This window comes from Podarcis raffonei, chromosome 5 (assembly GCF_027172205.1).
Source record: "Podarcis raffonei isolate rPodRaf1 chromosome 5, rPodRaf1.pri, whole genome shotgun sequence".
In the NCBI taxonomy this organism is placed as follows: Eukaryota; Metazoa; Chordata; class Lepidosauria; order Squamata; family Lacertidae; genus Podarcis; species Podarcis raffonei.
Window position 1 is genome coordinate 100,164,105 of NC_070606.1, and position 14,784 is coordinate 100,178,888.

General features: G+C 49.7%; 1 protein-coding gene across 1 annotated transcript in view; it reads right to left on the minus strand.

Annotated features, from left to right (window-relative positions):
- Positions 1–14,784, minus strand: part of P3H2 (prolyl 3-hydroxylase 2) — a 129,845-nt gene that overhangs the window by 36,141 nt on the left and 78,920 nt on the right. The window contains exons 2-3 of the mRNA XM_053390860.1: positions 8,428–8,574; positions 5,691–5,880 (exon numbers count right to left, since the gene is read on the minus strand). Coding sequence (XP_053246835.1) covers positions 5,691–5,880; positions 8,428–8,574 — 337 coding nt within the window. The remainder of the gene's footprint in view (positions 1–5,690; positions 5,881–8,427; positions 8,575–14,784) is intronic.

Consider the following 14,784-nt stretch of genomic DNA (forward strand, 5'->3'; position numbering starts at 1 on the left):
TTTGCAATGTTTGGGGGAGCATGTGGAAAATCAGGCTTTGCACGCCCACGGACAGCTCTCCAAATCTCCCCTTGCAGAAACAGGGGAGTGGGTTGAATTTCTGCTTGAGCTGATGGCAAGGAAGGGGCTGGAATGTCCTGCAATAGCCAAGCAGATGTGTTTGGCTTTTGCTTCAAGCCTGTGTTTGTGCCTTAAATGTTTAGGCAGATACAGGGAGGCAGCGAGGGAGATCGAGTCGCAAGTCCATGAATCGGGAAGGCCACTGGTGGGGATTGCTGACCTTGCCTTCCTGTCCCTTCGACTGGGGAAGCAGGAAGCAAGGGAAGAGAGCACAGCCACAGCTCTTCTACCTTCACCCTTCCACGCTACCCTTGTGGGAATTCAGCTAACAGCAGCAGCAATGAACCTTTCGGTTTAGCAAGCTGCGTGAAGCAAATCCGGGCTCTTGCTCTTAGTTCTAGAGCTCTCACAAAGGCTGCAGTTCAAGGAGAGGAAGAGCTGGAAGCTGGACTCTCCCGGCAGCCTGATGGATTAGCCATCGCTGGATGAGGAATGAGAAGAGGCTGGTGGAAAAGCTGGCTCCTGCTTGCCTTTGGTTACCATTTGGACACAAGGCCAGGGCATAGCTGTCAACTTACAGATTTGAAAATAAGGGACCAGCAGCCTTGAAAAGAAGGGACCAGCAGCCAAAATAAGGGACCTGCGGCCTCACCTGTTCCAGGCACTCCAGTCTTCCTGTCCTCCTGCAGTCTGGTCAAACTCATGCTCCGAGAACACTGCCCAACCAACTTTGTAACCAAAGGTTCAACTGAATAGAATCTGAATCACATGCACCACAAGCCCTATGCAGCCTCAACTTAGGATGGCTCCCCGGCCTGGCCTTGCACTGCAAAGTTTGCAGCAGCATGTGCCACAAAATGGCGTCCAGCATTCAAAAAGCTTTCATTAACTAGCCACACACAAGGCATGCAAGCTCCACCCCCCCAGTCGTTCTCAGACTCCTTATTGGGCGAGCAACGCAGCCAAGCAACACAGCTGGAGCCTCCCTCTCCCCTGGCCGGCAGCGAGGGAGGGAGGGAGAGGAGCTGCTTCCTTTAAAATTTAAGGGACATCATTTAAGGGACATCCATCAATAAGGGACAGCAGCGGGACTTGGCCTTGGAATAAGGGACTGTCCCTTCAAATAACGGACACTTGACAGCTATGGGCCAGGACAGCTGGAACTCTAAAAGTCTCCAAGAGAAGGAAAGGGAAAAACTGTAGTCTCCCTACAATTCCTTCTCTGCATGTTTTCAGTTAGTATCTCTTAAAGGGTAAGAGTAAGCCACTTCTGCCTGCGGATTGGGGGAATCCCCAGCCACGTCAGCCCCTGGCCAGCCAATCAGCTGGCTCTGTGGGCATGGCCTGCCCTATAAAGGCAGGACGCGGCTGGGGATCTCCCTCCTTCCCCACCTGCCAGCTGTTCCTGTTTCCCATCCTCCTGCCCTATAGGGTTTTCATTCCTTGACCTTGCTATGGACCTTGGTTGGTCACCATTGAGGGGCCTGGTAGGAATTTTTCCACTTGGCAAATTGGCACCAGCCACTTGGTTTTCGCCTACCTGATAGCAAATCATCACAATTTTCTTGGTATTGGCGGTTAGGCATTGGTATTGTTTTGTAGATGGAAGAGGGGAGGAAGCGCCATCACCTGCCCCACATATTGAAGGGTAGTCCAGTAAAGGATTCCGGGGGGCATGGCCCTGTCTGAAGCCTGGGGAGGTGAAGGCCTAAGCCACGCCCCCTATTGGTGACCCCGGGGGAGTTCCTAGTTGATGTGCATCAGCCGGACTCCCCCTACTGGTGGTTAACCCTTCCCGGACTTCCAGTGGACGGGCTGAAGTCAGATATAGTCAGTTAGGACCAATGCCTAAGGCAATACCGCTCAACACCTGTAACCAATAAAGTTGTGGCCTTATTTAGCCCATCAACCTTAATAACTGCGTCATGTGTCTTTATTTCCACTGGGCGGGGGGCGGGAACCTGCCACGCAAATAGGCTTAAACCAAATGAATGCAAATCTTCTACTTTCAGGACACTTCCTTGTGTAGTCACCACAGGACCCACAAGAGCAACTCTCTCCTTCTGAGGTTTCCAGCAACAGGCATTCAGAAGCATCCCTCCCTCCAACTGCGGTGGCAGAGCAGAGCCAGTAAGGCTAGAAGCCATCGATAGCCCCCTCCTCTTCCATGCTTTTGTCTATTTTAAAGCCATCCAGGCTGGTGGCTGTCCCTGCCTCCTTCTCCAAAATTCAGGACCACTGGACATCCACAAGTGAAATCCTGACATTACTGAACATGTGGACTGACAACATGAAAGCTTGCCACCGTAAAGAACTTTGGGCATGGATGTCTGCTGATGCTAGGATTTCCATAGCTGAGCAATGGAAAACCTTTTTAAAAACCACCTCCATTTGTCTTTGTCATATAAGAACTTATGGACTTTGGCTATTGCGGGGGAAATAACACATAAACTGTCTGTTTCCAGGGCGACAAAGGATCTAGAATGCTTTTATGTCATCGGGCGAGATTTTATTTCCTATTCTTCAGACATTCGCCATCCACACCAGCTCAGGAAATGTAGAAGATTATTTTTTTAGTATGCTGTCTGTTATTATTGTCTGTATTATGTGCAAGGAAGTTATCTCAGTTGTGGTGCTGATCATGTCAAGGTTGTGGATTCAACCCCAACAGGGAAATGTTCCTGCATTGCAGGGAGTTTGACTAGGGAGTTCTATGATTTTGATGATGATGATGATCCATAAATTTATGTTCTTCATGTTGTACACCACCCTGGGATCTTTGGATGAAAGGGAGGTATATAAATCAAGTATCTCAAGGGCTGTCACAGGGAAGAGGGAGCATGCTTGTATTTTCCTGCTCTGGAAGGGTGGGACTCGAACCCATGGCTTCAAGTTACAATAAAGGAGATTCCAATTAAACATTCAGAAGAACTTTCTTACAGTAAGAACTGTCTGACAGTGGAGCGGACTCCCTTGGAAGGTGGTGGACTCTCCTTCGCCAGAGGTTTTAAAGCAGAGGTTGGACGGCAGTCTGTCAGAGGTTCTCTGGCTGCAGTTCCGGCATTGCAGGGGCCGAACCAGATGACCCTTGGGGGGGGGGTCCCTTCCAGTTCTACTATTCTATTGTAGCCTGTGACTAAGAATGGAGAAAAGCAATGACCAACCTAGACAGCATCTTAAAAAGCAGAGACATCACCTTGCCGACAAAGGTCCGTATAGTTAAAGCTATGGTTTTCCCAGTAGTGATGTATGGAAGTGAGAGCTGGACCATCAAGAAGGCTGATCGCCAAAGAATGGATGCTTTTGAATTCTGGTGCTGGAGGAGACTCTTGAGAGTCCCATGGACTGCAAGAAGATCAAATGTCTCCATTCTGAAGAAAAGCAGCCCTGAGTGCTCACTGGAAGGACAGATCCTGAAGCTGAGGCTCCAAGACTTTGGCCACCTCATGAGAAGAGAAGACTCCCTGGAAAAGACCCTGATGTTGGGAAAGATGGAGGGCGCGAGGAGAAGGGGATGACAGAGGACAAGATGGTGGGACAGTGTTCTCGAAGCTACAGCATGAGTTTGACCAAACTGCGGGAGGCAGTGGAAGACAGGAGTGCCTGGCGTGCTCTGGTCCAGGGGGTCACGAAGAGGCGGACACGACTAAACGACTAAACAACAAGAAGAATGAAGAGGGCAGCCAAACCCCTTTGTCCAAGCTCTAAGCCCCCTCCTCCCGCGACATCTTAAAAGAACAGGCGGTGGCACAGAGAGGCCAAGGAGGGCATCTGCAGAGGAGCTGCAAAGCCAACTCAAGTGGAGATGAAGAGGATGGAGGGGAGCAAGCTGGCCAATCACCAGGCTCAGCCTCCTAGGAGCCCACGGCTTACAGGAACCTGGACTGCTTCAGGCCTGTGGTTTGCTCCTTTGAACGGCAGCTTTCATTTTCCATAGTAGCAGCAGCCGGAGGAGAGATAAATAAACCCCAGCCCTTCTCCTGGCCTAGCTAAATAAGCCTCCTCCAGCCAAGCGGGCCTTGAACCCTCGCCAGTGTTTTCCCCCAACGGCCAATCAAGCCATTTATGATGCTCTCCATCCTTAACCCTGCTGGGCTGGTGGCCAAGGAAGAAACTGTTTAGCTCGGCAGATTTTGGATCTTCGCACAGGACTCCGGAGTGCTTGCCAGCGGCTAGGCTACCTAGGGAAGGAGAGGGCTACGGAGGTGACCTTTGCAAGCAGTGCCAGCCCTTGTGACTGGCAGGCAGCACAAAGCCCCCAGATTGGCTGGGGCTCTAGCGTGGAACCAGACCCACCACGGAAACCGTGCAAGATTGGATCAAGGAAGAGAGAGGAGAGGAAGATGAGGTGGTGTCAGGGGCCGGCAGTTGTCCTTGAACCCAGGCCCAGTGTGTGCATTCTCCAACCTACTTCTAGATTACTGCAATGCACTCTATGTGAGGCTTCCTTTGGAAGCTGCAGTTAGAGCAGAATGCTGCAGCACGATTGCTGACAGGAGTGAAGCCTTGCCTCCTCCATATAACCCCTGTGCTCAGAGAGCTCCACTGCTTGCTAATTTTCCACAGGGTCAAGTTCAAGGTGTTATTATTAGTATATAAAGCCCTTAAATGGTTGGAGGGTGGATAGCAGCTAACAGATTGAGGTTGAATCCTGACAAGACAGAAGTACTGTTTTGGGGGGACAGGAGGCGGACGGGTGTGGGGGACTCCTTGGTCCTGAATGGGGTAACTGTGCCCCTGAAGGACCAGGTGCGCAGCCTGGGAGTCATTTTGGACTCACAGCTGTCCATGGAGGCACAGGTCAATTCTGTGTCCAGGGCAGCTGTCTATCAGCTCCACCTGGTACGCAGGCTGAGACCCTCCCTGCCCGCGGACTGTCTCGCCAGAGTGATGCATGCTCTGGTTATCTCCCACTTGGACTACTGCAATGCACTCTACGTGGGGCTACCTTTGAAGGTGACCCGGAAACTACAACTAATCCAGAATGTGGCAGCTAGACTGGTGACTGGGAGTGGCCGCCGAGACCATATAACACTGGTCTTGAAAGACCTACATTGGCTCCCAGTACATTTCCGAGCACAATTCAAAGCGTTGGTGCTGACCTTTAAAGCCCTCAATGACCTCAAAGGCCCAGTATACCTGAAGGAGCGTCTCCACCCCCATCGTTCTGCCCGTACGCTGAGGTCCGAGGGACTTCTGGCGGTACCCTCACTGCGAGAAGCCAAGTTACAGGAAACCAGGCAGAAGGCCTTCTCGGTAGTGGCACCCGCCCTGTGGAAAGCCCTCCCACCAGATGCCAAAGAGAAAAACAACCACCAGATTTTTAGAAGACATCTGAAGGCAGCCCTGTTTAGGGAAACTTTTAATGTTTAACAGACTACTGTATTTTAATACTTTGTTGGAAGCTGCCCAGAGTGGCTGGGGAAACCCCGCCAGATGGGCGGGGTATAAGTAATAAATTTTATTCTATTCTTAAACCCTTCATACCAGTTACCTCACATGTGCCCCTCAACCACTTGAATCAGCCCACCTGGCCCTGTCACAGGGGGTTGTGAAATACCCCCTGTATTCTGCATTTGAAATAAATCAATACTTTAGCGTGGCCGCACCCACACTCTGCAACTCCCTACCTGCAATCCCTTCGTAGAGGGTGGCCTTATAGTCCAGGTATTCATAGTCCTCAAACTTCTGTGATCCTTCGCACAAGACCCGACACTCTGTATCAGCCACGTGGTAGCCCCTCAGTGCTCTCTCCAGGAACTCAATGGCCACGTGATACTCTTCTTTGTCGTAATGCTTCATTCCCAAAAGATAGTCCTCCTGTAATACCAAAAGAACATTAAGGGCATGGAAAATAGTTTAACTGTGCGCTGTGTGAAAAAGGGCTCCATTTGATCTGTCCTGAATCTTCCAATACTCAGATTCCTTCAACTAGGGCCAGGGCCTTTTCAGTACTGGCCCCGACTTGGTGGAATGCTCTGTCCCAAGAGACCAGGGCCCTGCAGGACTTGACATCTTTCCGCAGGGCCTGCAAGACAGAGCTGTTCCGCCTGGCCTTTGGTTTGGACTCAGTCTGACCCTGATGTTTCCCTCCCCTTATGGTTTTGATCTATGGGCTACTTTTAAAATGAGGCAGCATTTTAAATTGCATTTTAACCTGTATTTTAAATTGTGCCCCCCCCCATCATGTTTTTACTGTAATTTTACTGGTGTTAGCCACCCTGAGCCTGGCTCTGGCCGGGGAGGGCAGGGTATAAATAAAATTTATTATTATTATTATTAAGGCTCATTGGAGTTCTAGTGTTAGAAGAGAGGGAGAAAAACTCTATCCATTTCCTCCATGCCACACATGGTTTCATAAACCTCTATCAGGTCACCCCTTCATCTAAAAGGTAAAGGTACCCCTGCCCGTACGGGCCAGTCTTGACAGACTCTAGGGTTGTGCGCCCATCTCACTCTATAGGCCGGGAGCCAGCGCTGTCCGCAGACACTTCCGGGTCACGTGGCCAGCGTGACAAACTGCATCTGGCGAGCCAGCGCAGCACACGGAAACGCCGTTTACCTTCCCGCTAGTAAGCGGTCCCTATTTATCTACTTGCACCCGGGGGTGCTTTCGAACTGCTAGGTTGGCAGGCACTTGGACCAAGCAATGGGAGCGCACCCCGCCACGGGAATTCGAACTGCTGACCTGATGATCGGCAAGTCCTAGGCACTGAGGCTTTAACCCACAGCGCCACCCGCGTCCCTCACCCCTTCATCTACTTTTCTCTAAACCAGTGATTTTCAACCCATGTGCCATGGCAGCCTGGGTCGCCTTGACTGATGGTCAGGGGTGGCATGGGCAACACTGTCCTCTGTCCCTCTTTCATACCCTCTGATGCCCTCTTGCATCTCTGTCTCCCAAAGGCTTGCGCAGCTGTTTGTTGCAGCAGCCCTGGCTACAAGCTCCGCAGATGAAGGATGCCTCTGGGGCTGGCCGTGGGGTGCTGGTTGCCAGGAGCTGAGCTGGCCTCGGAGTAAGCAAGCAAGCAAGCAGGTGAGGGAGCCCAGTTTGCCAGTCTGCCAGCCCTTGCTGTTGGGCTTGGACAGACAAGTCCCAGGCCCCTGTGGGGCAGTGTGAAGAGGCACCTCTCCATGGGGCAGCTCAGAAACCAGGGACAGCAGCAGCAGCTGCCCAGAGGACTCCCAAGGAGAGGGGAGAGGAGGCCGAGGGAACACTCCACAAGGGAGGGTGTTTGAAAAAGGGCGAGGGGCTGCCAGCTCTATGTGCAAGGGGTGACCTAACTGGGCTCCCGAGCCCCACAAGGGTGCCGCAGAAAGAAGGTAGTTGGACAAGGGAGTTGTGGACCCCAAAAGGTTGAAAACCTCTGGCCTGAACTAAATAGTCCCCAGTGCTGAAGCCTTTCTGCACAGGGAAGTCACTTCACCCCCTGATCAGTTTGGTTGCCTTGTCCTAAACCTTTTCCAACTCTACAATAGCCTTATTGAGGTGAGGCGACCAGAACCCTATGCAGTACAGTGGTACCTCGGGTTACATACGCTTCAGGTTACAGACTCCGCTAACCCAGAAATAGTACCTCGGATTAAGAACTTTGCTTCAGGATGAGAACAGAAATTGTGCTCCAGCAGCGCGGCAGCAGCGGGAGGCCCCATTAGCTAAAGTGGTGCCTCAGGTTAAGAACAGTTTCAGGTTAAGAACGGACCTCCAGAACGAATTAAGTACTTAACCCGAGGTACCACTGTATTTCAAATGTGGTCGCACCATAGTTTTGTATAAAGGCGTTATGATACCGGCAGCTTCATTTTCAGCCTCTTTCCTGAAGATCCATGTCATGAAAGAATGAGTCTTAGGAGCAAGATGTCACTGATGGAGACCGCCAAAGAGGGGACCCCCAAAATGCAAGTGAGACAGTGCCAGAAGTCCAGAGAACCCACGGCTCATTGGCAGATGACTTATTTTTTGAGCCAAAGACCCCACGCTGCATCCTCAGAGAGGCAAGGTAGAATCTCCTTGAGATCCTTGAGACCTGCCTCTTAGATGCAGGGCAGATTCAGAAAAAGAAAAAGAAACCTATCCATTTCTCCTCACTCCCTAGACCAAGATGATGTCCTCCACATATTTTGGACCACAGCAAGCATCTGCCCTGGCCAACACAGCTGATGGGGACATCTCAGGATGTGCTGGAGCCTCCAGAGAGCATTTGGTTCACCTTACTGAAACTCTTTGAGCCTCCCATGTCAACCCACCAAGATTTTGCCCAACCAGGATCCCACCAGATTTGTTCCACGTTGTTTCTGGTGACATTTCAATGGTGGTTGTGTTTCAGATCCCTAAAGCGGCCCAATTTTGCTCTTTGGCAACGTTACCATGTGCGGTCGGGCCTCTCGGTCGATCAGGTCCACCTTCCCCGCCGAGGTCCTGTAATTCTCCAGGTCTTGCTGAACCTCCATGTGCTCTGGGTTTGCCAGGAAGAACGTGTGGGCAGCATCAGCTGCCTTATCCAACTGGTTGAGCTGCAAAGGAAAGGAAAAGAAAGAGGCACTGAGGCTCCTTGCAAAGTGCTCTGAGGTTTTCTACAAACAAGTAGTGCATAAATTTTATGACATAAAGAAGAAAGAAAGGAAGGAAGGAAGGAAGGAAGGAAGGAAGGAAGGAAGGAAGGGAGAGTGTGTCTGCTCCACAGCAGATCCCAGAGGGTTGGTTTATTTATTTACATGAGGCCAAAATAAAGTACAACAATGAAAACACCATGGGTGGGAGTCAAGCAAGTTTTACTCAAAGTAGACCCAACAGAATGAATGAACATGACTAAAGACCCTATTGCACACTACTTTTATAGCAGTATTATAGCATTTTAACCAGTCATCATTTATTATTACAGCTGTTGTTGTTGTTACATTTATATATTGTCCTTCCTCTGAAGATCACAGGGACCACCTGTGAGCCACATGAGCCTCAAGTGACAACAGTGGAACTAGAATTACCCGCTAGCAGACTTGAAATTTATGGCATGTTGTACACTGAAAGATAATTATATGAAAATTATATGGGATTTGACTCCTAGTAAGTTGGCAAAAATGTATAGGGCAAGTTCAAATACCTGCTGGAAATGTAAAGAAAAAGAAGGGACCTTTTATCATATGTGGTGGACTTGTCTAGTAAGAAAAGCTTTCTGGGAGATGGTATATAATGAAATGGGGAAAAAAAAGTTTAAAATAACTTTTGTTAAGAAACCAGAAGCGTTTTTATTAGGAATTACAGGTACCGACATTCCAAAGGAGCAGAAAAGACTTTTCATGTATGGAACAACAGCCACCAGGATGTTATTAGCCCAAAGGTGGAAAGAAAACAAAGTCGCTACCAGAGAGGAATGGCAAACCAAGCTGTTAAACTACGCCCAAATGGCAAAACTGACTGGAAAACTCAGAAACCAAGAGGACAAAAACTTTATAAAAGAACGGGGAAAATTTAGAAGTTATTTAGGAGACCACTGTAAGCAGATGGAAACATTGGCAGAATTTTGATTTCACTTGTAGCGTAAAAATTACCGCAGAGTATGGAAGAATATGCATTTCTAAATGTTCAAAACGGGAACCTATGGAAGGGGTGGGGAGAAGTGCTGAGATTCAGAGGAATCTCTGTATATGGATAATATAGATTTGGATTTTTATAACTTTGTATTTGTAAAACCAAATGAAAATGATTTCAAAAACAAAACAGAATTACAGTGGTACCTTGGATTAAGAACTTAATTCATTCTGGAGGTCCATTTTTAATCTGAAACTGTTCTGAACCTGAAGCACCACTTTAGCTAATGGGGCCTCCCGTTGCTGCCGCGCTGCCACTGTGCAACTTCTGTTCTCATCCTGAAGCAAAGTTCTTAACCCGAGGTATTATTTCTGGGTTAGCGGAGTCTGTAACCTGAAGCATCTGTAACCTGAAACGTCTGTAACCCGAGGTACCACTGTACCCCCAAGCTGGGTGTCCCTGGACCTCCAGACACACTGCCCAGGGAGGTCACATTGGTGCTACTAACACACCGGTTTGAATTCACCCCTGGAGGTATACTCCATTGTCTCATGAGACAGACAGAGGCCAACAACTCTGTGTTGTGGTAATTCCCTGACTGGACTACTGCAATGCGCTCTACGTGGGGCTGCCCTTGAAGACGACTCAGAAGGGTCAATTGGTCCAAAATGCAACAGCCGGACCCCTGGCTGGGGTTCCATTGAGATCTCATATAACCCCCTTTTGAAAAACAGCTGCATTGGCTGCCAGTTCATTTCTGGGCACATTGGTGCCCAAAGTCCTTATCCGCTCAGTCTTCTTTACCATGCCCTTCTGACACCTGAGGTGCAAGTTTTCAGAGCCCACCTTGTTTTTATGAGTGTAAGTCTTTAAAAAACACACACAACCGAAATGGTTTTTCATATTGTGTTTTAATGTTATAACCCACCCAGGACCTCACGGCAGAGGGTGGGAAATAAACAAATAAATATCATAATAAGGATGTCCTGATGGGAAGGGGCAATGCCAGAGTGAATGCACCAAGCGGCGCAGATTCCCTCACAACCTCTGGGACACGGAGGTGTCCCTGAAAATGTGTTGCTTTTCGGAAATGGGAGGCAACTGCCAGAACTCATAAAACGGGCTGTTTGCTTAACTGGCAGCAAGAGGCGTCTCGCCTTGTACTGTACATGCAGTTCAGCAGAGCTCTGGGAAAACAGTGGATTAAAAAAACAGGGGTACACATCCCAGCGTTGGGCTCGAACCCACAACCTGAGATGAAGGGCTGTGATTCTGCACCAGATCATCTGCTTTGCATGCGAACAGCATAGCTGCCAAGCGTCCCTTATTTGGAGGGACAGTCCCTTATTCCAGCGCCATGTCCCTCTGCTGTCCCTTATTGATGGATGTCCCTTAAATTTCCCAGGTTTCAAAGGAAGCAGCTCCTCTCCCTCCCTCCCTGCCGGCCAGGGAGGAGGGAGGCTCCAACCGTGTTGCTTGGCTGCCCGGCCTGCCCCCCTGTAGCCTCTTCTCACCAGCCTCGGCCCCCGGGAGCCCCTCCCTGCCGGGACTGGCAGGAGCCTCGGGCCCTTCCGCCGCCATCCTCCTTGCGGCCGCCAAACTGAGCGTCTCTGCCTGGGGCCTCCCCTCTGCCCGCCGCTCCCACTAGGCCATACTGCGGATGTGCCGCCAAAGGACCCGGATGAGATGGGCAGCCTGGCATGGCCTATGAATTGCTGAGGAGCCTTGAGAGGAGAGTGAGGGCAACCATAGAGAAAGCAGTTCAGGAAGAGGAGAAGGCGGAGGCGCGGGCAGGTATTCCAAGGGCTACAAGGGAAGGACCGCAAGCATAGATTTGTAGTGGTAGACTAACATAGATGGTCTGATCTGTGGGTTTACTTCAGGCGCTATTCCCCCCACACACACTTCCTCCCGCCCCGCCTGATGGAACTGAGAGCTGCAGATGGAGCACGAGAGAAAAGATACAGAACTGCAGCAGCATCTTCGTAGCTTGGACTTCGTTTTGCGCGAAAAGTGCTTGCTGCCTGTAGTTATTTAATCAGCTGGTGTCTTGAGCAGCAACCTCTGGAAATGAAGGGCTAAAAACCGGCACTGCTCTCCAAAATTATCTGGTCCCTTTTAACTTCGTATTTCAGCTGGTTGACTAAAATCCCTTATTTTGGCTGCTGATCCCTTATTTTCAAGGCTGCTGGTCCCTTATTTTCAAATATGTAAGTTGACATCTATGGCAAACGGTCCTTCTGATTTCAGTCCCAGGCATTTCCAGAGCCCTTGTCCCAAACCCTGGAAGGCTGCTGCCAGCAGAGTGGACAGAACTGAGTTAGATGGGCCAATGGGTCCAACGCCGTACAAGGCAGCTTCCTGTGTTCCGCAACCTCTTGAAACTTGGAGAAAGCCGGAGGTTTTTCTGCAGCAGCACTTAAGAAGGAATGTGGCCGTCGCTGGCAGCGAGATCTGCTAAGAGCACCCTGGTGGTTATCAATTACGCACTTGCTTCCCTTCCTCGCTTGCAGTGCGAACTTCGTGTTCTGCGCTGAGCACGTCCAGGCAGGGCTCTGCGAGGCCAGGAAAGAACCAACCCAGAGCTGAGCACGGCTACCCCACCTTGTACCTGCAGGGCGCAAACGTGCCATTTCTCCCTCCCGCTCGAAAACCTCAGCCCCTTTTCTTGACTCGCCTGAGCGCTTGGCATTTTTGGAGACCGCTTCAAACAACGATTTAAGACTTCTCATCCTGGAAAGCATGGAACACAGGTGGCGCTGTGGGTTAAACCACAGAGCCCAGGATTTGCCAATCAGAACACTGGCGGTTCAAATCCCCGCGACGGGGTGAGCTCCCGTTGCTCTGTCCCTGCTCCTGCCAACCTAGCAGTTTGAAAGCACGTCAAAGTGCAAGTAGATAAATAGGTACAGCTTCCAGGTCATGTGGCCAGCATGACTAAGCTGCTTCTGGCGAACCAGAGCAGCGCACGGAAACGCCGTTTACCTTCCCGCCGGAGCGGTACCTATTTATCTACTTGTACTGATGTGCTTTCAAACTGCTAGGTTGGCAGGAGCAGGGACCGAGCAACGGGAGCTCACCCCGTCGTGGGGATTCGAACCGCCGACCTTCTGATCTGCAAGTCTGAGGAGGGCTATAGATTGCAACAAACCAGGATGGCTCTGCTCTGCCTTCACAGTCAGAGGCAGCGATGCTTCTGAATTCATGTTCTTGGAAACCACAGGAGGAGAGAAGAGGGCTCTTGTTCTCAGATCCTGCTTGTGGCTTTCCCATAGTAGGTATCTAGTTGGCCTCTTTGAGAAGAGGATGCTGGACTAGATGGGCCCCTGGCCTGATCCTGCAGGGCTCTTCTTACATTGCAATGGTGCTTGTGCTCAGGTAATAAGACTGAGAGCCAGTGTGGTGTAGTGGTTAAGAGCGGTAGTCTCGTAATCTGGGGAACCGGGTTCGCGTCTCTGCTCCTCCACATGCAGCTGCTGGGTGACCTTGGGCCAGTCATACTTCTCTGAAGTCTCTCAGCCCCACTCACCTCACAGAGTGTTTGTTGTGGGGGAGGAAGGGAAAGGAGAATGTTAGCCGCTTTGAGACTCCTTAAAGGGAGTGAAAGGCGGGATATCAAATCCAAACTCTTCTTCTTCTCTTCTGCTTGCAGATTGTCAAAAGGAGGAGTATTAAGCAGGCTTAATCTCCTGCCGTTTTCCTTTTCTTTCCTCTGACAGCCTCCCAACAGAGATTTGATAAAAGGAAGTGCACACATGCCTTTTGAGATTCCTTTGCCCCATAATTATTTTGCACACACATTCACATTCACACTCACACACAAACACACCCTTCGTCCAGGTGTGTGCAAGCCCACCAAGGGAAGACTGCATCTAAAGAAGTGGTCTCTTGCCTACAACAGCTGAAGCCATAACAGCTTTGCCTGCCTTTCAAGAGCCAAACGATCCTTCCCTGGGTTTGCTGCTTCAGCCCAGCTGGGCTCCTCCTCTGGAAATCACATTCTCCCATTTGTTTTATTACATTTGCTTTCGGTGCGTAATTGCTCGCTGCTCCGGGAGTCCTCTTGGAAGCAGAACGGAAACACGGAGAACATGAAAATGAAATTATCTCATCAGCCAGCTCCAACGTACACACAGCTGACAGCTCCCAAACTCAAGGCTCCGCTCGGCTCTTTGGAGAGCCTTGGGGGAAGAAGATGCTCAGAAAGTATGCAGGCACGTTAGAGACCTAGGTGTGGGCCACACTCTGTAACATTTCGAGTGCTATTTACTGCTTCCACTGGGGCATCTGGCTGGTCCCAATATGTCAGACTGCAGGGGCCATTGGCCGGATCCTGCAGCCTAGGAGCAGGAGGGGCCGAGGGGTCTTCACCTCCCCAATAATATATTTGAAGGGGCCGAGGACCCCAAAAGTTGATGGGCATTGCCAGGTTTGATGGGGCCCTAAGGAGCTCCTGAAGGTAATGGGGCCGTTTATAGGTCCAGCTGTCCTTTGTCAACAACAAATTGCCGCTATTTTGTGTGTGGAATATATGCTATATGGTCATTTATGGACCTAATAGGTATCTCAAGCCATTTGCACATAACAAAATATTTATCAAAGTAATTGTTGAACTGAAATACAATCAAGAAGAAGTATATTAATAGTGAAATACAATTAAGAAGAAATATATTAATAGTGAAATAATTATTAAGCTCTAACTTAAAATAACAAACTTAATAATGCAAACACGTTGGCATTTGGCAATAACAAAAGTTCCTTTAGAAACACAGACTCATAATCTAGTTTCTAGAAACTTGCTATAACATGAAATAATAATAGGTGATATATTCAAATGGTGTCTGTGCACCATTGTGATTGATTATTTAGGGCAGGGCTTATTGGGGGCCCTCCAATATTTTATTCAAGTTGCTCCCCTGTCCTGCAGAGGACTTCTGTCTTGCCACAGGGTTCTGTCTTGGGCCCGGTCTTATTCAACATCTTTATCAACGACTTGGATGATGGACTCAAGGGCATCCTGATCAAATTTGCAGATGACACCAAACTGGGAGGGGTGGCTAACACCCCAGAGGACAGGATCACACTTCAAAACGACCTTGACAGATTAGAGAACTGGGCCAAAACAAACAAGATGAATTTTAACGGGGAGAAATGTAAAGTATTGCACTTGGGTAAAAAAAAAGAGAGGCACAAAT